At 37.5% G+C, this 27,519-nt stretch overlaps 1 protein-coding gene across 5 annotated transcripts in view; it reads left to right on the top strand.

Annotated features, from left to right (window-relative positions):
* Nucleotides 1-27,519, top strand: part of Pparg (peroxisome proliferator activated receptor gamma) — a 125,640-nt gene that overhangs the window by 45,096 nt on the left and 53,025 nt on the right. Inside the window, exon 1 of one of the 5 annotated variants that reach the window (XM_085686882.1) lies at nt 12,852-12,997. The exons of the other annotated variants lie outside the window; for them this stretch is intronic. Coding sequence (XP_085543008.1) covers nt 12,916-12,997 — 82 coding nt within the window. The 5' untranslated portion in view covers nt 12,852-12,915. Of the gene's footprint in view, nt 1-12,851; nt 12,998-27,519 lie in introns of those variants that run through there. 5 annotated transcript variants of the gene reach the window in all.

The following is a 27,519-nucleotide window of genomic DNA, read 5'->3' as shown; positions in this document are numbered from 1 at the left end:
CATACACATTTTATTTCCTTATCTGTTTACTTACTTGTGCGTCTGGTGGGGGAATCCAGGGGGTTGTTCTGCGTTGGTTCCAAGGATTTTATGGCAGTGTATTGCATTTTTATTTCAAGGGAGGATAATTTTTGTGATTCTCAGTATCCATAGCATTTTATTTTAATGTAGCAGATATACATAAAATTGACTATTAATATGTGCTGTACAATTATAGTTCTTGATTATCTGTATCTATAGAACTAAAGCAAGTTTTGTGTGAAGTTATAAGACCTTTAACGTTTACATTAGAAGAGCAGGTATGGAAATGCTACCTAGTACTTTTGTGCTATCATTGCTGTATATACAATTACATTATCCCTGGGACTCTTCTCCTTTGGAACTCTGAAGCATTCCTTCCTACAGCAACACTGGCTCTCATTTGGCCTTCAGTAAATGCAAAGTAATTATTTACATATTAAAGGTCTACCTTTGCCTGCTTCATAATCTTGTACAAAGAAAATGGTAATTCTGGAGAATTTATAAACTGTAGCACTGAAACTTCTAAGAATTTAGTTATAAAACCATGAAGATAATCTAAAAGAGTAATTTGTATGTCATCAACATGAAGCAAGATTAAAATTATAGAATTGAACTTGCGGTACAGTGCTTACTTAGAATCAACGAGACCCTGGGTACAATCCCTAGCACTGAAACAAACAAGACACCAAGAAACACAGATTTTGTTTCAAAGAAAAATATATCTTTACTCAAAAATAAGGCAACCCAAGTGTTCATGAGCTACATAGATAGTCAAAATATTCTACATCCATGCACAGCCTACTAGAGGTTGATACATACTAAAACTTAGGCTACAACAGCCATACAATCCCTAGCCAATTGGATTCTTCACAACATGAGCCCATCTGACTACACTGGTCTGATGAAAGCAGTCAGTCTCCTGAGGAAAAATTATAGATCAGTGATTGCCTAGGATTGGTAGTAGGAGCTGAGGTTAAATATAAAGCAGTATGCATTTGGGTGATGAAAATATTATAAAGCTAATTTATAATGGTGGTGTAAATCTTGGCAAACTGAATAGCAAACAATATCAAACCTAAAATGCCAGGCCTGGTGGTACATGCCTATAATTCTAGCACTTGAGAAGGAAGATGAAACCAGAGGACTGTTCAAGGATAGTCTGAGAGACCTTGTCTCAAAACAGAACAACAAAATATATCTCAGTGTGTTGTTTGAAGAAATCTTTTTCTAAAGAACTGTAGTGATTCATGATGATACTTTTCTGTTAGTACTCTTTCTCCCCACATAAGGCCCAGCTATAAAAACGTTGCTATTTTAGTGGAATCAAAGATCAGATCTAATAGAACATCATGGATTCTAGCTTTGATATTATCACTAAGACTGCACTACATAAAATGAGGCAATGTGTAAGCCATTCTACTTCCTTGTGCCTTGTCTGCATCATCTGTAAATGAAGCACTTCTTTGTGCCTCAGTTTCCCCAGCTATTAACGAGGGAGAGGTTAGAATAGATGTGCTTAGGATTTCTTGGACATGTGAAAAGCTCCAACTACTCATTTACTGCCCTCTAAGCTTTTCAGAGCCCCTTTATTCAGCCTGGCATATTGATTTTTGCACTAATTCTTAGTCACCACAGCTTTCTGATTTTAATGCGTAGGTCTTTTAAGTGCACAATTCCCAAAAATGTTTATCTGAAGGTTCCCTCCTGAACTGAATGCCACATCTTCATTAGTCTCCCAGAGGCTATGTTCTCATCCTAAGTAACTCTCTTATGGAAGGTCTCCTGTAGATAACAATACACTTCCCCTTCAGGCGGTACATGGAAGAAACAATGGGCTATACAATGGAGTAGTCCTCTGTGATTACACAGAGTGAGAATCTGGCCCATTGTTTTCCTCAGCTGCCTAAGGAAGGAGCTGTACTCTTTGGATCCCCATAAAGATTTTGGCTTGTCCACCTTTTCAGACTCCCAAGTAACAAACAATTAAGCAATCTGGCCTCCTTCCCACTGCTCATTTCAATGTGTAGGATATTTGTCAACTTGCCCAGAATGACTGTAGGCATTTTGAGCTGTTCATCTGACTGTGTGCAATAGATAACAAATAAAAACATAATTAGAGGTATTAAGTTAAGGCTCAGTTTTATATTTGTTTTAGTTGCAGAGGGAGACACCTGTTTCAGAGTTAGAAAAATGTTTCTTTTCTGTCTTTCTTTTTTGTACACTCTTCTTTGTGTTTTAATAAAATGTCTCTAAATATTTCAAATGAAGTTTGTTCAAATGAAACTCATATTTGTGAACATGTAAACAGAAAATCCTGCCTCCTATATCTCAGTATAGCTTCAGAAACCTAGAGAACAAAGAATAAAGAATATGGTTGGGATGTGGTTTAATTAGTCCACAAACTTGTCAGGAATCTTAGACTCACTTTGCAAAACTTTGCTGACACTCTAGATAACTTTGGTGGAACCAGTTGAGTTCATTTGCTAACCTCCCCCTCCCATTAAGGAAAATTACTTGCTAAAAACTGAAAATCCCTGCGAATGGAAACTTAGGTAAAACTGAAACACTGGTTCTGCTATTTAGGGGTTAGTAAATAGTTTTGTGTGTGATAAAAAGATAAGTGATTTGAAGGACCAAGACACATGAGTCTTACTTGTAACTGTCATTGGAGAAAAATGAAGTGGAAATAAAAATTCTCTAAAAAGAAAAAAAGAAAAAAGATGTTTTGCAACACGAGTGTTCAGTGAATAAGAGACACTGATAAACCTAACCAAGGAAGTTATGTATTGAAATTATTCACCTTTTAATAAAAGAGAGAGAATTAAACATTTAGTCTTTCTTCCCAGTAGGAACTGCATTTCAGAGTTATTACACAACTTTACCGAAGAAACATTTTCTCCTTAGAGGATGTTAGCTAAGTTATGTATAAATGATAGAATTAGAAAGACTTCATTTTATAAACTCAAACTATTGATTTGGAGAAAAGATGATCAAATTTATTAGAACCCTCGGCAGAATGGTTACTGAAACTAGGGCAGGGGAGATAGTTAGGAGTGTCTATCGCTCTTGAAGAGGACCTGAATTCAGTTCCTAACACCCACATTGGGTGGTTCACAAGTGTCTGTATCTCCAGCTCCAGAAACTCTCTTCTGGACTCTGTGGGTCCCCATTCACATGTGGTACACATTCACAGAGATACACATACATACACAGAAGTAAATAAATAAATAATTTTTTAAAAAATATTTTGAAAAACTTTGACTGTCACAGTAACTGCACATATTTCTTTTTAGCTGCAAGGAGGGGGAAGTAGCCATACAAGGGAGAGATTAGAGGTCAGACTACTGTTTGACCAGACTGGTAATTAGTGGACTGAAGAGACAGTTTAGCCATTAAAGGCTAGGCTCAAAACCAAAGTGTGGTTCCCAAATTAGTAATTGATCTTAGCATCACTAATGTTCTCTCTCTCTCTCTCTCTCTCTCTCTCTCTCTCTCTCTCTCTGTGTGTGTGTGTGTGTGTGTGTGTGTATGTATGTATGTATGTATGTGTATGTGAGAGAGAAAAAGAAAGAGAGAGAATGAAGAGACATTGAAATGGAGGATTGACATTATAGCCTCAATCATCAAGACATCAATGTTCTACCATTGAACAATAGCCTCCAGTCCTTATTTTATGTTTTGAGAAAGGGTCTCACTGATCTGCCCTGCTTAACCATCAATGAGTAATCCTCCTGTCTCAGCCTCCTGAGTAGCAGGGATTGCAGGCATGTCTTCTGTGGAACTGCAGGAAGAAGTGAATGTCTCCAACATTTATGACTTGACTGTGGCACATAAACTTTGCATAAACTATCTAATTTTTCAGAAATACAGTGGATAGAGAAGTGATATAAATGATGCCACAAAAAAAATAACTGGTCTAATCCATGAGGTGGGACTTTCTAGGTGCCCACTGGCCTGATTGCTCAGTGGCCTTTGATGCTGGGAGGGTTGGTGGACATTCGGAAAAGAGAACTGTGCTAGATTTAGAAGGGCTTAAGGAGCGTACAATCATTTCATCGTTATCGATGAAGTTTAGGTGAGAGCAAACCAACTCTAAACATTTGGGCCTAGGGAAATGTGAATAGGAACTGGGTGTTGTTTGAAATAAAAGCGTAGAGACTTTAAGAAGAGAGTTACTACCAGTAAATACAAAATCTCATTTTGATGAACAACGAATGACACCTGTATTGTATATGTGTGCTTATATTATGTGTCTATGTTTATGATTTTACATATGAGCAGGGAAAGACTCACAGGAACACTAAGAACTCAAGATGGATGCTCTCTGGATAGTAGGAATATAATGACTTCACTCAGTACTCTGAATTTTCTAATTTCCAACAATGTGAATTAGTTTTGTAATGATAGCAATAATAACTCACTGTGTAGACCCAGATGGCCTTGAATTATGATCCTCCTATCCTCTTACCTCAGCCTCTGAGTACTGGAATGACATATCATGTTTGCTGTGAGGAAAGAAGATAGGAAAACTAGAAAACACCTTAGCCTTTCTCAGAGCAACATGCATTCAAGATCAAGGACTTGTTAGGTGTAAACTATGCTGTATTTCCTTGAGACTCTCGATATCTTTACCACAGAGATTTCTTTTAACTGTGCTACATGGGGATCGTATTGTTTAAAGAGCAGTTGTAAAATGTTTGGGTTATTGGACTTTAGCCCATCTGAACTGATCTCCTACTCCCTTGGAGTTTTGCATCAGACACTTGTCTCATTCTCAGTTTTCTCCCATTTAATTTTGCCTTGTTCATTCCACTCTCTCTTACCACCACCCACAGTTTCTATCTCTCTGGACTCATCTCAAGTTTTCTTCCTATTCTTGAATTCCTTTCAGAGTCCCTTTAGTTCTATACCACTCGGATGGATGCTGTTCATCTTCTGAACCTCATTAGTACTCAGTTTCAATTAATTTAAATACCTTCTCTGTCCTTTAATGACTTTGTGAGCTGAAACTCAACTTCCCTACCTGTAAAATAATAGCAGTATGCTGTTGCTCATGGCTTAGTTCGGCATATACCAGGTACACAGCTGGATAGAAACTGAGTTCTCTAAACCTGCTCTGTAGCTCAGTGTGTTGTCCTTCTCCCAAAGTAGAGCTGTCTTTTAAGCTCACAGAGTTGTTGGGGTTTTTTTAAGTCTGTCAGGAGTTTGTGTCTTAGGACCGCACAATACCTGGCAGAGTAGGTACTCAGTAAATACAACATCTGAATTTTAAAGCTACTTGCTGGGTTTGTTGCTGTCCCCAGCCTACTAGCTTTCAGAAACTGTCGTGGCTTTATTACATAAATTCAAACTTAGAGGCCTAGACTGTAATAGAATTATATTGTGTCTAGGAAAGACCATAAGGAGATTAACCTTTAGGTAACTGACTATTACATGGTCAATAAACCCAATTAGAAAACTGATGTAAAAATACATTCTATGCTGTTTATTACCTAGTTATCATCAAAATTCAGTTTCTTGTGAGCATGTTTTAAAATTCTGTCTCATTCTCTATCAGATCTCTGTTGGCTATCATGAACAGAATGTCTGCTTCTAAGTGGATTTATAAAATTCCTACTTGATCCTGAGGATTCCATGTTCCACATACATAGTTTCTCTGTGATATATAAGTTTATAAGTTTGTGGCTAAAATATAAGATCAGTGGGTATGTTACTTGGTGATGGTGCTGTTTGTTAACCAAGAATCAGGCATAGAGGGTCAAGGTTTTGATTATCAGAATTCATAATAATTTTGAGGGCCTGCTCTACCCTAAGCACTATTTATTTAAACCATGTCTAACTCTAGTAAGTCTCCTTCAGATGAGGGGACAGTGGCTTAATATATCACAAAGAAAGGATGTTTGTGAACTCCAGCACTGGAATGCAAACCCTGGTCTCTTGTACTGAGTAGAGACACAGGCAAACTTCTTTTCCCTCTTTTCTGTGTTGCTGAAGATTGTACTTCACACATGCTAGGCAAGTTTTCTACCTCTGGTCTACACCTCTATCCCCCTGGGCGTCATACTGAAGCTTGATCAATCAGTTGAGGTACTATTATTTTCTTATTTTGCTTTAGATAACCTCTCAGCTTAAAACTGGAAATAAAAAATCTGTACAGCTCTAAGATACTTTTTGCTAGAATTTTATTACTATAAAGTAATTTTCCCACAGTAATATTATTATTTCATAAGAACAAGGGGCTGTGTCATGGGAGGGACAACTGTTAGCACAGAAGAGTCCTAGAGTCTAGGACTAACCTGTAAAATCTATAAAGGAGGGAAGAAAACATGTGTCAGCAAAATCAATTCCCAAATTGCTCTCTGAATGTCATCACATTTTATTAACAAGGTCCTGTGAAGCACTTCCCTTCTATAGAGTCCTGGGTTGGAACTCTGTTGTGAACTCAGATTTCCATCCTAATTCATTCACATTAAGTGAGTCAGACAGCAAGATACATTCAGACTGATAGGCCATGAATGGTAGAATTAAGAATAATTAATTGCAACATATATTTGAATGTTTTATTGTTTTATCTTAATGAGATAGAGTATAGTTTGTGACTTTGAACTGGGAATCAAGAAACTATTTGTAACTCAAACTCTGCTACAACACTACCTGAGTAATGACCTAGGTGAGTCACTTCATTTCTTTGAAGTTCATTTTTCCTAAAGGAAAAATTAAAGTGTGTTAATTGTCCTAGTACAAAGTTTTGTCAGTCAGTGATTCCAACAGTCCATCCATTTTCTTTAGTGCAATCACAGTAGTAGTAAATTGCTCATTTTACAGAACTAAACTTATATCTAGTTCTGTGACTCTGAATTCCTGTAACATCGGTTGATTGTCAGTGTGGTTCCCCCATAATAGGATGTTGCCTAAGAAATCTTCATACTACTGATCTTGAAAAAGCAATTGATAAAAGTCAAAATTAACGAAGATACATGCTTTAGAAGGCCAGAATGTCCCACATCAATGCATGTTGATAATATAGGCCATTGTATTTTATCATGCTAGAAAACCCAGTTACAAAAGAATTTCAGATGTTAGATATTACATGCAAAGACAAGTTAACAGTTTAGATAGGATGTCTTTGGTTCAAAGGCATAGTAACTGAAGTGTTAAGTTGAGCCCTGCAAAGTGGTTAGACAGGTTAGGCTCTTTTTCAAATGTTTCAAATGTTACGAAAGTTAACTTTTGAAGGAAAAGGGGGAAAGGAGGTTTTCAGTTGTTTTGTTCACTTGAGACATTTAATTTACTATGATGCCTAGTTTTTCCTCTCTTAAGACTTTTAATTTTACTAAGAAAGCTCATTTCTCCACATGAAAGGCTTTTCTTTTTTTTGTTATCAGCCGTGTGCAGAAAGGGTATATAAGTGATGCTGGCTTAGAATATAGAGAATTCCTGATAAATTTTAAAATAATTATAGGCATTCTATTATATATGTTAGCATCATAACCTAAAAGAACCTTGATTATTTTCTTAGGCAGAAAGGTAACTGACCTGGGTGTTTAAGGCCAGTCTGAACACCATATATATATCCATCCATTCATCCACCCACTGACACTGTTGGCCACAAATTAACATCATTTTACTGAGTTATTTTTCTTTAAAACCATGTAATGTAGTTTTAATGTGTTAATTGCATTAAAAGTTTACTTTCTAAAAATAAGAATGAAATTACTGGTTTTAGTGAAAGAATGGGTTGTGCCTATGAACCAAATGGCATAAATGTACTGGACAATAGCCTTCCTTGTTCTCTTCCACTGTGAGCATCCTCAGGCTTGCTGGGATGATATCTAGGATCAGGATTGTTTCTTCTCAAAGCCTGTGTTTCATTGGCACATCATTCTTCCCAAGCTGTCTCCTTGTGATGTGAAGAAACCCTGAGTTGATGCAACCAACCACTTGAAGATAAGGTTCTGAACCAGATTCAGTTGAGCTAGGAAAAGGGCAGTTGTACTGGAGAAGGACAGGAGGGAGTTGGGCAGTCAATCTGCCTGTCACTTTGAAGCATCACCAGGAAACTGGAGTCTTGTTAAGACAAGAAAAGTAAAGGATGCTGTTACCCATTTATTAGGTGCTAGCCTCCTTGAATGACACATGAGACAGAAATGTGGCAAGCAACTGTTACCTCATCATCCTCATCATCAACAAAAACAATCCGACTCTGGTTGAATGCCAACCAGAGGCATTGTGCTAGGTTCTGGAGGGCAGAGAGCAGTTTCTCCCAAACTGTTAGGGCCTGACATAAGTATTAACAGTACTGATAAAATTGAATAGCACAACTTTTGAATGAGAATATTCAAAAAATACTATTCTATACAACACAAACATATTATTTTATACCAAAGAAATCAATCAAAGAAATTCTAAAAACTCCAAATTCAATCTGAAGGTGAAATTCAAATTATTAAATATTAAATTATTAATTATATATCATGGAAAGATTTTATATAAGTCATTCCATACTGGATAATGTTAAAATATTAATATTGTAATTTTACTAATGAATTTTTGGTCTTTTGATATTAAATTATTCACAACTTTTATGGATCTAATTACCTTTCAAATGTACAAAATTTAGGGCTTTTTGGCAAATAGGAGATTTTATAATTAACATTCAAGATTAAATATTAAAGAGTAGCCTTCTCACCTAACATTGTAGTACACTCCTGAAATCCTAGCTCTTGGGAGGTAGAGGCAGGGTGAATAGGAGTTCAAGACCATCCTCAGCTAAAGAGTGAGTTTGAGCTCAGCCTGTCTTTAAAAATAAAAAAAGAAAAAGAAACATAGTCTTTTAAATAGCAAACTGTAAATGTGTTTTCAGGTATCACGAACTGAGAGAGAATTAAATCATCTTCCTGTGCTCACTTTGGCAACACATGAATTAAAAATAGGCTTTCCATCCTCTTTGTTGTATAATTCATTATCTACATTCTTTCTTTTACCAAGAATGTAATATTCAATCCACAGCCAAATCCACATTCCTTATGTTCTCAAAATCCAAGGCAAGATGCTGATCTACTTCATATTACAGAAAGTCCTACATTCCTCCATTTAAGTCAAGTTCTCCTAATGTCAGATGCTTTTGTTTCTTGACTCTGTAAAATTACCCTTCCAGGCATCTTTCCACTGGATCAGTGCTGATGATCTTCTCCACTGAAGTACAAAATTCTGATAACACATTGATAGTGTTATGATATTAATGCTGCCAGCTCCTTTGTGAATCTCATTGTCAATTTCAAGAGTAGAACACTGTGATTATTAAGGTTTTAAAGACAAAGACATTCACCTACATGTCCTAATCCTATGGCATTATGAATTTTCTGGTGATTAGTACTGCCTCCGATAACAACTTTACTAAAGCAAATATATTTCCTATATTAATATATGCTAATTTACTTTCAAAGTTAAGTAAGCTAAATGATCACTCTTTTGGGTTTGTTTGGATAATTTTGGTAAATATAATTAAATGTGAACTCACTGAAGCCAAAAGCTGTGCCTATTAATGTGTCTGTTGGGGGTGTCTACAGTAATACCTAATGGGTGGATGGGTGTTGAAACTGACAGAAAACAAAATTTGTAGTCTTTCCAATATTTAAGAACAAAACAGATGGACAGTTATATAAAAATGAGATTAACTCCATTTATTTTCAACTTCTGTTTTGTTTTTTGTTTTTTTCGAGACAAGTTTTTTCTGTGTAACAGTCCTACCTGTCCTGGGACTAGCTCTTGTAGACCAGGCTGGTCTCAAACTCACAGAGATCCACCGGCTTCTGTCTCCAGAGTACTGGGATTAAAGGTGTGCGCTACCACCGCCTAGCTATTTTCAACTTCTAAATGTCCATGGGAGCAAATTATTTCTTAAGTGACCTAGCACTACAGTATGGTAGTACAACAGATTGTAATAAACATAAACATCACCTATCTTAAACTATATATATTATGTCACTTGGGTGTTTTATGTATTGCATAGTTCAAATGTGCCATCAAATATGTAAGCAAGATTTCTTGAACCTGCTCTGTTCAATGCTCTATGTTTATTTAAACTGTGACTTTTGTTTATTGGCTATTTTTGAAGCTCATAAAAACACACCCATCTTGTTCATTAGTGCCCTAGCACAAAGCTTAAGGTCTGCTATCTCTTATATTATCAATAAATATTTGTTGAACAAATGAATGAAATATAAAAATTGAATAAATAAATGTATATAAATATAATCAAGAAACTTTTGCTTTAAAATAAAAAAATAGGCAAGTCAGAATGACAAAACACAAAACACAATCCTAGGAGTATATGTAGCCAGATTTGGGTACTAGGGATTAAGTAAATGCTAAAATAATTGTGTGGTTGAATAACAAGCACACAATAAGAACAAGTAGACTCAGAAAGCCTAGTTAAACAATAGATACACAAGTTTTATGTTGTCTTGGTAAAGGGAGAAAGGGAAGGGGGAGGGAGGGAAAGGGAAGCATTAAGCAAAGAGTCTATAATTTTATCCCTTGAAGGGTGGTTGGAAAGACTAGATTTTCATGGTGCCCTGGGTGGTGCCCAGCCCAGAAAATAACAGAGACTAAAACAGAACCTGAGAACCAAGTGAGACTGTTGATCTTAGAAACCGAACTGAGAAGATCCACACTGAGTCACACGAAATGAATGAGCTATATCAGCATTGAGGGAATGTGAGAACATGGGAAAGAATGTATTGAAAGACCAGGCCCCAGTTTCACCATAGTCATTGGTATTGAAAATAGAATAATGTAGGTACTCATTAATATCCCTGTTAAGCCTTCTCTTCCTCTATCCTTATGGCACTTGAGCACTGGAATCTAGTTCCAGTACTGGCCTTGCCTCTCTTTTTAATTTAGAAGACACACTCATTACCCAGGGGCCTCCCTTTCTCATCTTATCTGCACTTCTTCTAAAATGGTAGCATTCTGCCATATGTTAGCATTTGAAATACACATGTAATCTTAAGAAAGTCTTAATAAATGTTCCCCTTTTGATGGTAGGACACTGAGAATCAAACCCAGGGCCTACACATACCAAGAAAAAGCATTATCATGCTATACTTCTCCTCCTCAACTATGTTTAAAAAGTTAAATGAGGACCTGGGAACAGGAAAAAGGGAACCAAGTGACATGTTGATCTTCATAGGAAATGAGGCTGAAGTTTGCTTTCTAGACACAGATACCAGGAACATCACATAGGCTTATCAATAGCTAGAATGGGAGTCCGGTTTTTGTTCCATTCTGTTAAATTTTATTTCTGCTTGTTTCTGTTCTTGACTTTAGTGATTGATTTTAACCTGTGAGTTCTACCAAGAATTTTGGATTCTATCACATCCTTAAGTATTATGTCTTTGTGTCTGTAGTTCCATTCTTATGTATGATTACTTTGTAATTTAAGGACATTTCTAAGCTTTGAGAAGGAAGGAAAAATTCTTTTATTGAGAATTTAAATTAAATAGAGATAAAACTAACTCTACTAACAGTGATTATTAGCCCCATCATTTGGACTACCTAGAAACTTACTTTAGCTTGAATTATTTTAGTAATGTTTTTGGGGGGTTAAATGATACAATTGCCAACTTCTCACCTCACCATGTGCTAGTTAGACCCCATGAGTATTTTCCCATTGAGCTATTGCTTCATAATTGACAGGGAAACTATTGCTAGTCCCCGTGAAGAATGAATAGTTACTCAACATAGATTAACTAGATATATGGTTACTCCATTTGGGGGCTATCAGGATGAATATAATTCAGGGAATTATTGCTATCTGATATATTGCCCTGTGTATGGGCTCTTTTAAAGTCTGCAAGTCACTGAATTCTATTAGGCCACTTAAGTGACAAGGGCTGCTCCCACGTTAGCAGTTTGGCACGGCTAGTGTTTTTTCTGCCAAAAAGGGCAAAGGCCTTAAGCAAGAAGCCAGCATTTTCCTGATTACAAAACTGACCACAATTCCTTGCCAACCTAGCAGGGTAATTTTTTTTCTTCTGGTAATGCATTATTCTCAGAGAGGACTCCAATTTTTTCATTGTGACAGAGCACTTAACATTCAGCATCAGCCATTGGAGCATTGCTGCAGTTGCTATTGATGGATAAACAAATTTAAAACAAATACCTTGATATATAAAAGTATAGCCTTACCAGAACTTTCTTCTGTCAACTGTTCAGGTTTATAGAATTTGGATAGCAGTAATAGTTTTGAACCTTTTGTAAACTTGTTGAATAAATCACCTTGAAATGTATCATTCAGTAATATGTGGGTAGCAAATTTATTTTAAGAATGTATATGTATTTTGATTCTAGAGTTTTCTTTAAATAATGTGATCAGAAGATTCAACCAAAGGGGAATACTTAAGAGAAACTTTAGTCAAATACGTTTATCTGGTATTTCAAAAATTAAAGAATGAAGTTTTCTATTTAAAAAGCCATTATTGTATTTTACTACAATTTTAAAAACAATCAAATATTGAACAATCTCTGCTCTGATAATTGCAAATACTGTACAGTTCACACCCCTCACAAGACACTGAACGTGTGGGTCACTGGCGAGACAGTGTAGCAACGTTTTCCTTGTAATGTACCAAGTCTTGCCAAAGCAGCAGACAACATTATGACACACCATTTTGTCACAACTGGCTCTTGCTCAGGACAGTGCCAGCCAATTCAGGCCTGATCCTTTCTGTGTTTATTCCCACCTCTCCCAAATATTTGAAAACTGGTGTCTTGACTCATTAGCATATTCATAAGCTCTATGGCCACAAGCCTTTTTCCTTTAACAAACTGATCTTTTGCAAGACGTAGACAAAACCAATGTGAATTACACCAAATCTGTTTTATGCTGTTATGGGTGAAACTCTGGGAGACTCGTCTGTTGACCCAGAGCCTGGTACCTTCACTGATGCTCTAACTGTGAGCACTTCACAAGGTAAAGTCCACTCCTGACATTGCTGCTGGGGATGCTTCGGGCACTCGTGTGTGGGTGAAATTGTGTGTCTGTTTTCCACACATTTATTACAATATTTTAATCCTTTGATCATTTCTATGGTGGTCACTTATAAACATATTCAGAGCTGTCAGCATAGAACCCTAACCAAATTCATAGTTATTTCCGTGCATGGCTTCCATCTCCTGAATGATAAGTGTTGATGATATTTTGATATTCAAAATTAAACCTGTTCGTTTTTGTTCCTGGCATTTGCATACATGTCTCAAAAAATATGTGTGAGCATTTTAGAACACTTGAAGAATCAGCTTTCCCTCTTTTATTGTGTTAGTTAGCTTTCATAGCAGTTCTTATCCCTCTTGTAGAATTTTTATTTTTCTTCAAGTATTTTTTATTGTATTTTGAAATATACATCCTCTTTCTCCCAAAGAATTGCAAACTCTTAGAGCATAGGAACATATTAGATTCTTTTTTTAGAATTTTTAGGATACTCTGAGCCTAATTGAAGAATATCTGTTCTAAGCCTCTCACTTTACACACAAGGAAACTGTAAGACTAGATCCATGCTAAACTAACAATTTGCCATCACTTCTCTTCAGAGGTCTCTGTAAGGTTAGACACATGCTAAACTAACGATTCACCATAACTTCTATTTAGATTTGTGGTGCAGGGTCAAAAGTCTCCTTTTCCAGCCTTTTCTTCTTGTCCATTGCAAAATGTTACGTTCTCTATTTCTATAGCTCCTTCTACTGGAGTTTCTTAAGCACAACTTCTTCTATTTTGTATCATTTCTTATTTAGTCTAATGTTTGTTTATTTTTCTCATCTCATAGACTGAATATAAAATAGATTGTTTAAGCAGAGTGACTTGTATTTTACAATGGAAGTGTGAAAGCATTAAAGTAATTTATTGGTTAAAATGAATAACTTTGACTTTTAATTTTTCTGAAAGCCTAAAGTTTAAACATGTTTGTCACAATTTTAAAAAAATCCATTTTGAGAGTGCAAAAAAATGTTTCCTGAAATTTTATTCTGCTTTTGTTTTTGTGTATGATGCTAAGAACCCAACTCAGGATTGAATGACTGTCTATCCCTGATCTGACCCCCAGTTCTGTCATTAACTCCATGTGTATTTTTGTCTTCTGAGGTTTTTTTTATACAGGAATTTAGTTTCATTATATCCTATAAAATATTCCATTTTCTGTAAGCTATAAAAGCTTAGTTGTAGCCTGCCTCAGGGCATATCCTGACTACATTATGAAATAGTCGATTCCTACTTTGGTGGTTTTGTCTCTTTGAAAAGAACTTGTCTAAAATGTAGCACAATAAATATTTTAGGTTGACTCCAGGGCAAGTGCTAATTATGGCAAGGGATGGTTAGGTGATTCAAGACTTTTATTCTGTACCAATCTCTTATTTTGATGCCATGACTTTGTCCTAAATGTAATTTCTCTGAGTCTGAAATCTCTCTAGTATACTAACACAAGACTTTATTTCTTCATTAAAATGGTAATTATTTGCCAGGTGTAATGCTGTGGCTTATAGTCTCAGCTACTTGGGAGACTGGGCTAGGAAGATCTATCATGAACAAGAGTTGGGGCTATCCTGGGTAACATAGTATCTGTCTTTTTAAAGTTATTAAAATATTAATTTGAGCTACTAAAGTTCAGCAACCTGTTTGTTACTTCTATTGTGTTTTATGGTTGATCATAAAATATTTATTCCACTCCTGCTAAAACAAACAGATAAACTTGAAAATAAATCAAGTGTACAATCATCATTAGCTATCTAAAGCCAGCACTGATGAAGTGCCATAGAGATTCTATCGTTGACCTAGACCATCGGCTTAGGGGTTCATTCTTCCGCCATCTGAAGCAAAGTGGTACTGAAGCTGGGTACTGCTACTGAAGAAAAGGGAAAAAAAACCCTACATGTTTAGTTTTGGTCCTAGAGATACAGCTGCATTGTTCGTATCCATGAAGTTAAAGTCTCTTAGTTAACCGTTATACCCAAAGAGAACATCTGTACATTTTTTCATAGGCTTCATGAGCACTCTGTCCCTTTCATCCCACTCCTTTTCTTTTTCAAGAGTTCTGCAGGCAACCCTAAGTAACCTCGTGCTGGCTCTGATTTCCACTAATCAAAATTGGCACAGTGGAAGGGACGCTTCCTCAGGCTCATGCTCGATACGCCTCCTGCTCTGAGTGCCAGACTCAGTCCTGTGTGGATTCTATAATTTTCGGCTGTTGCACCAGAGCTTGAAGGATGATGACACTTGTCCTCTGGATCTGATTGAGCAATGGAAATGCGCCTCAGAGACATGACAAATGCTGCAATAGAGCCCTTCGAAACCAGAGTCCCACAGAGATGGAGCAGTGTTGATTGCATATACTTCTATGGGGGATATTTAAACTGTGTAAGGGGCTCTGGGCAATGGTATATGCTAGAAACAGATAATTGAAGTTCTCACCTGGCCAGAAGGTTAAAGGGACCAAAATGTAAGGACCAGTCCTATTTTGCCTACATACAAGTTTTGTGAATGGAGCAGGTTCTTTTCCTTTTTCCTTTTGGGCCTTATTTTAACAGGGTACTGTGAAGATTGAATAGCACAGTGTTTATAAAAGCAGATCTAAAGCCCTCTGTGAAGTTTATTGTTTTTAGCCTTGACATATTTGTTACTGGAGGATGAAACAGAAAATTCTGAGAGTATCTGATTTTTAAGCAGTTTAAAGAATATGGAAAACAGAACCTGGAATCATCTACTTTGCACTAAAATGAGTAGCAGTTTCTGAATAAAAAGACTTCTTGGAAAGCAGCTATGATCACTAGTATACTGCCGATGATAAAAATGGGACATCATTATGAACCTGCCTTGAGTGCTTTAAGAAGAAAATACAAGCCTGAAGAAAACAGCTCTATATCTCATCTTTAAAAACAAAACAACAATAACAAAAAACTTTACAGTACTAGGGATGGACCTCAGGAGCCTGTGTTTGCTAGGCAAGTTCTCTACCACTGAGCTTTATCTCCAGCCTTGGGTTGCTTTGTTTTGTTGTGTTTAAGATGGGGAAATTGCTTCCACTGCATTAACATTTAGCTCTGAAGAAACCAAAGAAATCAAATGCCCAAAATTGAAATTATTCTCTGAATTTAAATGGAAGCAGTAATTGTTCATCTTTTTCCTTAGAGACATTAAAAAAACTGTCTAAGTTCTGATAGTCTTTATTTGTTGAAGTGAAAGTCCGGAAAAGATTTAAATTATTGATACAACTCTGAATTTCATAATCTCCCGTGCAATAGCAATTCAGAGAACTGGAATGTAGCTTGTGGTGGGGGGAAGGTACTTACCTAGTATGTACAAAAACCCTGGTTCCATCCCCAGCAATGAAGAAGGAAAAACAATTCAAGGCATTTTTAGAGAATTTTGTAGTTGTTGGTACTAACTTTCTTTCTCTTTAGCATGGCTCTAGTTCTGTCTGTATTTCCAATTTAACTGTTTTGAACTTCTTTCTTAAACTCCAAGACTTGAATTAAGTTGATTTCTAGACTTGGTATCTTCCTAAAATGGTCAGTTCTCTTGTATTCTCTCAATATTTGTGAAATTAAAGTATTTGAAAATCATGAAAGAAATGTCACAGGAAAACACATGAATTTTTTTAAAGCAGGGTCTTGCTATCAAACCTTAAATCCACACTCTTTCTGCCTCCTCCTCATTAGTGCTGGCTCACAGGCAGGCCTGCCACAGCTGACTGACTTTTGTTAATCTCATTATAGTTGGTTTTGAAAGTGACCAAAAAGCAGTTATTCTCTCAAAATGCTAAAATGTGAGTGCAAAATATGTAGTAAAATATAAGTGGAAATATGTAGTTTAAAATATGATCTCTTTAACAAAAAACACAATCATAGCTCTGATATTGTCAGCTCATTGTGTCTGTGAGTACACTCCCTTAGTTATACCTTTGCCCTGAAGAAGTAATGCTGAAGAAATTCTAACATCACACTATATTGCTATGTATGCATTTCTTAGCTCAGAGGAAATCTGGGCTGAGTAAATTTCTTCACTGACTTGAGGGACCACAACTGACTCACAGTTTCATTATTTTAGCTTCTTTGGCCACACTAGAGTGACATAGGAGTTAGTGACTGCTTCCTGTCCATCTGCTGGTACTGAGTACTTATGATAATATGTTGGAATCCTTTGAATAGAATCTTGTTTCTGTACATTTCTACTGGGCTGCTCCTTCCTTTGAATGCCCAGTTTTGCACCTGTAGCTGATTTACAGATGAAGAAATTGCATGTGCAACTAACAGCAACTGCAATCCCACTCTCACAACTCCAGAATGGAGGTCACGTGGCTATTTGAACACACAGTGCTTTAGACCCATGTAATTTTTATTTGAATAAGAGATTGCCAAAACAAGATTAAGGTGCCCTCATAGCTATGGAAAGTACCATGTGTGGTTAACACCATAAAGTAGATTTTAAACAGTCAACTATAAGTTACATGTGAGTTACCCCTTCTCAGTCTGTGCCAGGTAGAAGCTCTTATGTCCACACTAGACTGGCAGAGGAGCAGCCCTACAGCTGTCTCCAGCAGCTTTGACTATTACTGAGTATCCGCTGCTTGCAAGGCATCATAGTGTTGAGACGTCCACACCTTTGCCTGGTTTTCACTGCCTTTTGGTAGCATGGCTCCATTTCCTTCCTTCCCACCATATCCGGGAAAGAACCTGTCAAGCCCTCTTCAGACAATTTCATTTTGCAAAAATAGGCCCACATTCCCTCTTGCCTCCAAGTTTAGCATGTCCTTAAATGCCTTTCCCAGTTGTCTACCTTTTCAAATCCTCCCTGTTTTTCAAGGTCAGGTTCAAGGAACTTCAACCTGTTCAACCTGTGAATTGGAAGCTTTCTTCCAATTGGAAGCATGAAAATTTCTCTGAAAAGCCACATCTATGGCTCTTGTCTCCTCCAGTCTGAAAATGTGCTCTCTCCTCTACCACCTAGGCTGCCAAAGCCTGATCCAATATACTGCCTCTGCACTAGAAAGTGGTCTCCTGACAGGTTTTATTTGTTTGTTTGTTTAATGTGTCTGTCCTTCCAATATTGTTTTCCACCCACCTCCTATCCATCATGTTAAAAAGTCGGGCCTGTCCCTAGCTCAACACCCTTCAGAGGCTTCCAACTCACAGGTAATGAAAGCTGTTTCCCCACCCCAGGAGACTTCTACAGTTCCTTTCTTCTCCTGTCCATCTCCCCTTGACTCTGCTTCAACATTACTGGCATTCTTTCTAGGCCCCCAATATTCTATGCATTGTCCTGCCTGGTGTTTCTCCCTCAGCTCCTTTTCTTCCACAGGTACGTTGCCTCTGAAACATCATTGACTGTCTCTCTTCGCCCCTCAAGTCTTTGCTTAGATCTTACCTTCTAGTAAAAACAGTCTTGTCCACCCTGTCCTTCCCATTGCCTTCCTCCTCTTCTGTTCTCCAGTTTCCGATTTCTAAAGCATTGGGTCATCTTCTACACCATATAGCTTATAGTCGGCTTCATCCCTCTAGACTACAGCACAACATAGAATTCATCTCTAAACCTTTCTATTGTCATAGATGCCACAACTGAATTTAAATTCCTGCTGTAATATCAATTAACTATGTAATGTTATGAAATTTACTTAACTCTATTTTTAACACTATTAGGTGGTAATAATTATATATAACTTCCTGGTCCATTTTATATGCAAATTATACTTTATGTATCTTATACACGAAAGTGCATGCAAGATGGGCATAAGATAAAATGCCTTCTGCTTAAGTGATTAAAGATTGTTAGCTATCATTATTAAATTGTACTTTTCTGAATGAGATTGAGAGTTATTTTCCTCCCTTAGTAAAGAAAGGCCTGCGGCACTAATCAAGGAGAAGAAAATTGATACAGGGGTTAAGGAAATGGCTCACTTGATAAAAGCACTTGCCTAGAAGACACAACCTGAGTTAATCCCCAGAACCCATATTTTTAAAAATCTGGCACACATTTGTAATCCCAGGGCCGAGGGGGCAGGAGTAGATAGATCCCTGGGGCTCAGTAGTCAGTCACCCTAACCTAATGGTGAGCTCCAGACTAATGAGAGGTTCCTAGTTTTGGAACCTGTGCCAAAACTAGGATGAGTGATGTCCTGAAAGTGACACCCAACATTTTCCTCTGGCTCCCACACATAATTGGGCTCCTGAACACATGTGTACATGTGAGCAGGGGTGCACTCGCACACAGATACCCACAATTCTTTAAAGTAAATAAATAGACTTTTATTTTATAAGCGTGTTACTCAGAAGGAGAGTCATCTTTTGATCAAATATCTATTCTTTTATTTTGATTTATCTTTTCTACTTTTCTATATTATTACACAAGCATTCCTTTTTAATAACATAAAGTACAAGCAAGGAATAGACTTACTCCTACTTGTTAGGTGAAATCATGGGAAAATATTATAGTTAAAAGTATTTAAGAGGTTGGGATATATTTCAGTAGTAGAGTTAAAAATAAAGCATATTTGAGACTTAATTTTTAATGTAACCAATTGAATTCATCTTTTTTAGAAATCAGTCAGTATAAAGATCTTAATTAAAATAATAGAGATCCCCACCACAATAATTCTGTTTCAAAAGTATTGATATTTATCTCCAGAGCTCTCTTTTGGCATTCACCTCCATGTCTTGATAATCACGTGCTTGGCTGCTAATTTTTATACTGTGTTCCCAACTGTTAACCTCTTACTGTAGAACATAAGCCTTCAACCCTTTTACTACCACGTTGCCTTTCCCCAATACACCTTTTTCTCCTCTCTGCTCCACAGCGTAGTTTCCTGTAGTTTGGGGTTAAGTTGGTTGTCCATAATTACACTGCAATAACTTTGAAAGGAATAGTTAAAAGCTCCAATATCAGTAGACTGTGGTTTCATACGCAATTGTCCTTCAAACATTAAACTGTAATACTGCTTGTTTCTTTCCTTGAGTGTGAATCATGAGTTTAAGTCTTGCAGACAACATGTTCAACCTTGCCTAACCCAGGCTTTCTAAATTTGCTTGACTACCTGATATTTTTCTGTGTAATGATTTTTAAAGGAACATAATTAGCATATGTATAATACAGTTGGGGTGATGCCAAATAAGAAAGACTTTCCCTGCCACAAAGGAACAATTAAGCTTTGGAGTGAGTAACTTTGAGAAGCCAGGCACTCACTCTCCTTTACCACAGGTTTTTAAAACAGGACATCTGTTTTAGGCATAGTTCTATTTGAACAATAGAACTCTGCTGGTGTTTCTTCCTCTTCCTTACCCCCAGAGGCCACTTTGGAGGCTTTTAGCCCACCTTTTATACGTCGATGGGACTCTGGCTACTAATATGTACAAAAATGACCACTATTGTTTATTTAGAGCTTAATAAGTATCTGTCCCTATGCTAGATGTTTTACGTATATTGTCTCATTAGTCTTCAGAACAGAATGAGATGGCAAAATTAGCTATAGAGAGATTACGAAACTAAGACCTCCAAGGCAGAATTTTAATCTGGGCATTGGGAATAGCAATGCTTTTTCCTTCTTTGTTGTTAGTGTTCAGAACAACAACCTACAAAAGTAACAAATAAGATAAGGTTATTTCTATTTATTATGTGAAAACTCAGACCACTACAATGCTTAATCTATTAGATGAATCATTCCTTTAACCTCCCCATTCATTTGGAGGTTATTATTTTTGTTAGTAGTGCATATTTTTCTCTTCACTGTGACCAAATGCTTGACAAGAAATGACCTGGAAAAAGAAGGATTTATTGGGGATCCTGGTTTGAGAAGGTATCACTATGGCTAGAAATGTCAGTAGGCAGTTCAGATTTCTCAAGTCTTCACGCCTTGAGGGAACAGGAAGCAGAAAAAGTCTAAAGGATGAAGTGGGGCTCAAGGCTCACCACTGAACAGCCTACTTGCTCCAGGTAGGCCCCACCTCTTAAAGGTTCCAAAATTGTGCATGCTATCTGGGTACCAAGTGCTTCAACATGTGATCCTGTAGGGTACATTTCACATTCAAACCAGAACAGGAATAATTCTGTTGCATATTTCTTCTGAATCTTATTCTGTGACTGTCTGTCATCTGGTAAATGGTTTTTTGCGTGAAGCTTTTGAAATTTGCTGGTGACTCGTATATATTAATTAAGACCAAATACATCTTGATCTATGAAAATTGGCTTAGGATAAAAGTCTCTTTTTCAACATATTATATCAATATAGTGACAACACCACAAAGCTCAAAGGATGCTGGGCCAGGAGACAGAAAAGATGTTTTCTTGCCCACCCAGTCTCTCACTGACTGTATTCATAAGCAGATCATTATGCCCATGTTCTTTTACTGTCAAATGGAAAACAACAATTACTACAAAATGGCTTTTTTCCCTTATAATGTTTTAGGAAGATTTTTTTATTTATGGATGTTGGTTCAGTGATGGAAAAGGAACCATATAATTCCCAAGTTAGTTTGTACTGTACTGTGATTTACATATATCATTAAAGAAGAGTTGACTGGGTAAACAAGTAGGAGCCATACTTGTGAGTACCATGACATTAACTAAAACAAGAAGACATTGAAAATCCATGGTTAAATGTCTCTTGAAAGTCATTGCTAACCAAATCACTAAGCTCTAGAGACTCTATGAGATGTTGCCACATTGCTTCGTTACCCTCTGAATATATTTCTCTGAGTTACTCTTTATCACCAGCATCCTGTGTCATGCCTGGTCTAGCAGGAGCTGTTGAATTGTGTTGATGGTCATCAACTATAGTCCTCTGCTCTACCAACTGAGCTATCGAAGAAAGCTTGGACTATCTGAGGGGCCCCTGGCAGTGGGGCCAGGATCTATCCCTGGTGCATCAGCTAGTTTGTTGGAGTCCATTCCCTATATTGGAATACCATTCTCAGCCTTAATGCAAGGGGGAGGGGCTTGGTCCTACCCCAACTTAATGTGCCAGACTTTGTTGACTCCCCATGGGAGTCCTTACGCGTTGGGAGGAGTAGATGAGGTGTGATGGGGGAAGAGGAGGAGAGTATGGGGGAAGGATAACTATGGTTGGAACGTAAAATGAAATTTAAAAAATTTATTGATTTTAAATAAAGAAAGAAATATGTTGATGTTTAGTGTAAATCTAGAAGATCAGAAAGAGAGATATTTTCCTAGGCAGAATAGTTTAGTTTAAGAGGTTAAATGTGTGGTCACAGTGTTTCAAACCTTTGTGCTCAACACCCAGCTCTTGCTAATAATTGTCCATACATTACTTTTGTATTTGTGCCATATTTCCCTCAAAGCTTTCAGAGATGGGCTTAGAACTCAGCTTCATATATGTTAAGCAAGTGTTTTGTCACTGAGATATATCATCAGTGCTTGATTACTCCTCTTTGAGAATTCTGAGTACTTGGTGGCACATTCCTGTAATCCCAGTTCTCTAGAGGCAGAGGCAGGAAGAACTCCGTGAGTTTAAGGCCAGTCTAGTCTACAGAGTGAGTTCCAGGACAGCCAGAACTGCACAGTAAGATCCTGTCAAGACAGAAAAAAAAAAGCAAACCAATGAAAGCATTCTGAGTATCCTGTGCAGAGCTGTTGCGAGGATTAAAAGAGATCATTACAGTCCAGTAGCCAGGATAATCAAAGACTCGGGGGTCTTAAATATCAAGCACTGTAAATACTGAGGGTTGAAACATTAGCTCAGGTGTCCTTTCTCCCCCTCTCTTTTGGTGCTGGAAATTGAATCCAGGATCTTGTACGTGCTGAGCTAGCACTCTACTACCCAGCTACAACCCCAACCTCTATAGAACTTATACCCTGGGTTTTAAAACAATCATCTTATAGATGTGATGTCATTTACCTTTTTTTCTGTACTGGGGATTGAACCTGGGACTTCACTTATGCCAGGCAAACTCTCACTAAATCACACCCCAACCCTCCTTAGATTTCTAGTAGAATTCTTTCCCTGGAGAACAACATAATATTCCAAAGGCAAACCATATAATCCTGGTGCTTGATTTCATAATCTGATACCTTTCTGACCCACTTCCATACTCCCAACTAGAGCCTATTCGATTAGAGAAGTCACTTTACTCTTGCGTGAAATCGATTACACTTTTGTTTGGAATGCATTATAATTTGGAGTAGTGTGAGAAGGCTGCTCATTAACCATAAGAGAATTGAAAGCCAAGTTTGATGGTCAAAGAGAAACAGCATAGAGCTGTGTCATTGCACACAAAGTGTGTCTAAAGACTTTCTTGAAAGGTTGTGAAATTGAAGGATAAGTCCTGAGGCAACAGGACTCATGTCACCCAGCTGGAAAGTTAAGACACTGAGTTATTCCTAAGAAGGGCTGTTGTTCATGCAAATATTTTGTCCATTTGCTCTTTCATGGATAATTGCACGGAGTAACAAAAAACACCTACTTGACTTACAGCTTGGCAGCAACAGAAGCTTATGTTTTCTAAAGACAAAATAAGAAGCAGCTTTCCTGGACCATCTCTAAGTCAAAGTAAAATAAAGCATGTTTGGATCCCGTGCCTCTCAGTAATCGTGTCCATGGAGTAATACTGTTGAGGTCAAGGTGTCCCAGAATTACAGAAAAAGGAGAAGGGGAGGAAGTCATGTGTGTTAGCAATATGTCTTCTTAAAGATGAAGAGGCAAATGCTTTTCTTTCTTCCTTGTCCTCCCTTCCTAGAAAAATAAGGAAACCTGGGCTAGGGCATAATTCAGTAGTAAAGCACTTACCTATCATATGGACAATTCCAAGTTCAGTGCCCAGTATGACAAAAGAAGAAAAAATAACTTAGTTCTAATCTTCCTGATAGTGCCCAAAGGGTTGGGGACAGGTTTTGAGCTCATGTTGTGTCTTAGTTATAACATCAAAGCTTAATCTTTTCAGGGGAGCTTACATCTTAACAAAACTAAGTCACTGAGAAAGTATCTTAATTTTCTTCTTCCTTCTCAGCAAAATGAGAAGTCATTCTATTCTTCTCCAGATAACATTATTACTTAATTAGCAAGTGTTTAGAACACAACAACCATGCAGAAGGACTCACGAAAAACAGGGTGATAAGGTGTCTCTTCGTTCCAGACAAAATGAAAATGTAAATGTTATAGAGGCTATCGAATTTATGGCTATAGTATTATATATTATATAAATATGTTGTATCTATAGCATAGATACTTAAACAGATCAGAAATTATGTCAGCATTGAAGAAGAGGAGGATTCATGGAAGGTTTCATGGAGAAAGTAGTATTTAGCTTTGAAAGACAAGGAAGAATGTGGTGCACAGAAATGAAGGATAGGAAAAAGATACAATGACCTTCTGCATCTATGAAGAAGGACAAGAGTAGAGAATGCAGGACAGGTAGTAGCATGGTATCTAGAGGTAGTACATACCAAGTATGGGGAAAGGTCTGAAATGACCAATGGAAAATAAGGCTGAAAAAACAAGTCATGGATGTGCCATGGAGGGCTTCTAATGCCAGGTTGAGATGCAAGGTGCTGTTGTCCTGCTTCCCTGACAACACAACCTTAATAATAGAACTCAGTGAAACAGAATTCCTTAAAGGAAGGGTAGGGTGGATGTGGGAATGCAGGGGTTGGTTAGGACAGAACACTAGTTCTGTATGGTACTGTAATGATAGACACATCACATTATACTCCTGCTAACGTCCTTAGACTTATCTACACACAGTGTGTAATGTAGACATGACTTTAGTTCATCCGAGCATATCCATACTGGCTTGTTAGTTGTCACAGATGTGCCATAATAGCACAGGTTAGTGGCAGAGGGGGACACCCTTTGTCTCAGAAGGTAAGAGTCTATATAAGAGTTTTCCTTTTACTTAATTTTATATAAACCTGAAAAGTATTTTTAAAGCCTGTAAAGCCAGACTTGATACTGCACACTTGTAAAGCCCCTGCTCACATGGAAAGCTAAGAAAATGATAGAGCATTTGCCTAGCATGTGCAAAGTCGTGGGTTCCATCCCCAAACAGAAAAAGAAGTTAACCAATAAAATGATGAATTACCAATTTTTCTGCAACCTAGGAATCTAGGTATTCCATCCTTATTTTCACTTCTCAGTGTCTATACAGAGGCATGCTCACTACCTTTAACTCACTATCAGTCACGATAGATGTCATGAGAAACATCCAGCTTTAAGGACATTACTCTCTGGACAAGAAGAGATATCTTTTGAAGTGAAAATGACTGATAGCAAAGGGTGAGAACATAGAGAAATGAAAATTAGGGGAGAGCAGCAAAGTAAATGCAGTGACTTGGGCTGGGTCCATATAGATGGATTTTGAAGCAAACAGCATAGTTTGATGGGTGCTCCTGATAATTAGGAGCAAAGACTTCTTTCTAGATGTCACGGAGACCATGGAGTCCTCTAAGTTATCACCAATGCACATTCCTCTTTTTTGGTGTGCAGTGTTTATACCGTAGCACAGATAACTGAAGGTTGTTTGGGTACTTACTATGCAGATATCTGGCATGGGAACCCAAACGTTGCCTAATGAGCCCTCTTGCAGTCACAGAGCTCATCCACAAAGCCAGTCTCCTCATTTGTATCTACGAGGCACATGGTTTCTTGTGAAGACCATATCTGAGCCTCTTCATCTCATGCAGCCTTTGTGGGGGAAAAATGCATGCTGGAAGAAAAGCAAGAGGACCATTCCCTTGTGAGAAGAGTCCATCTTCCAGAACATTTTTATCAATGAGAGATTAATTGGAAGGACAGAGTTTCTGAGTCAGCCTTCAGTTTGAATTGTCCACACCTACCTAGCCCATGGACCTTGGGCAAGTCATGTAACCTTACAGGGCAAGTCCTGTCTTATTAATCTATAAAGTGAGAATATTTCAGCACACGTGGAAGAAAAGGAAGATATGTCTGGCACACAGGAGGTACTCAATGGGTCTGTTTGTTTCCTTCCCTGACCCCTTTGCTAAAAGTTCACTTTCCTCAAACCATCAAGTCATTTAATGTTTAAAGATAAATATTTAATGAGCACCTACTGTAAGTAAAACCTTTGTCAAATGGTGCCAATATGACTACAGCAAAGATAAAACTTTATGAGGTCATTTCTTTGTTACCAGGGTTAACAACCTTGAATGTACATAGCTCTGGAGCATTTAGAGTAATTATTTTTCTAGGCACCACTTTGAATGGTGATCTCATTTCAAGTGAACTAAGTCAGACTTACAATTGCATAAAGATTTATAGTCTATACTAACCACTGACTCACAGTTCATATCTAGTACTTGGAACCCAAATGGATTAGAGCTTTGTTTTACTTACTATGGTAGCAAATCACACTTAGAAAAATGCACATTTGCTGCTCTTCCAGAGGTCCCTGGTTCAGTTCCCAGCACCTACATGATAGTTCATAACTGTCAGTAACTACAGTTCTAGGGGATCTGGCACAATCTTCTGGCCTCCACAGGCACTGAACATTTACATGGTACACATACATACATGTAGGCAAACACTCATACACATAAAAATAAATTTTAAAAAAAGAGCCAGGCATGGTGGCACACACTTTTAATCTCAGTACCCGGGAGGCAGAAGTGAAAAGAAAAAATTAAAAGGAGAGAGAGAGAGAGAGAGAGAGAGAGAGAGAGAGAGAGAGAGAAAAGAGGAATCTTAAATACATAGGACTGGGAGAAGGAATGCTTAGCCAGTAAAGTGCTTGTAAGCATAAGAAACTGAGTTCAATACCCAGAACCCACATAAAAATAACAGGCATACTAGTACACACTTGTACTCCTGGGAAGTGAAGAAAAAAATATATCTGGAGCTTAACACCAGTCATTCTAGCCTAACTGTGAACTTCAGGCCACAAGAGACCACATCTCAAAGGTTGTGAAAGACGTTCCTGAGGATGACACCTCCCATGCACAGGGATACACGTGTGTGTGTGAGTGCACACACACACAGAGAGAGAGAGAGAGAGAGAGAGAGAGGAACACGAACACAAGAGAAATACAAATCAGTAACAAAACACCGAAGAGCTCAGTCCAAGACAATGCACAAAGGCTATTCGTAGCCACTTCTGAAAAGAAAATATACAAATGGTCAACAGGTGTATGAAAAAGTGTTCAACATCACTAATCCCTGGGGAAATGCAAATCAAAACTAGAATAAAATATACTGATCCACGCCTGTTCAAATGGCTGACCCATAAAGAGAAGAAAGGATATCAAGCAACAGAAACCTTTTTAGTGATATATGCTGTGTACTGCAAAGCCATTATAGGACACAAGTGGAGATCCTCAGAAAACCAAAAGTAAAATTTCCATGTGATTAACAGTACCTCTGCTAGACATATGGCTAGGAAACTAAAATCACTATGTCAAGATTTCATTATGACACTATTGGCTATTGCCAAGAGATGAAATCAACATAAGAGTCGTAAGACACATGAACAAGTAAAAACAAAAAAAAACTC

This window comes from Myodes glareolus, chromosome 3 (genome assembly GCF_982192425.1).
Source record: "Myodes glareolus chromosome 3, mMyoGla1.1, whole genome shotgun sequence".
Taxonomy (NCBI): domain Eukaryota; kingdom Metazoa; phylum Chordata; class Mammalia; order Rodentia; family Cricetidae; genus Myodes; species Myodes glareolus.
The sequence above is the reverse complement of the archived record's forward strand: the minus strand, read 5'-3'. Positions and strand labels throughout refer to the sequence as shown.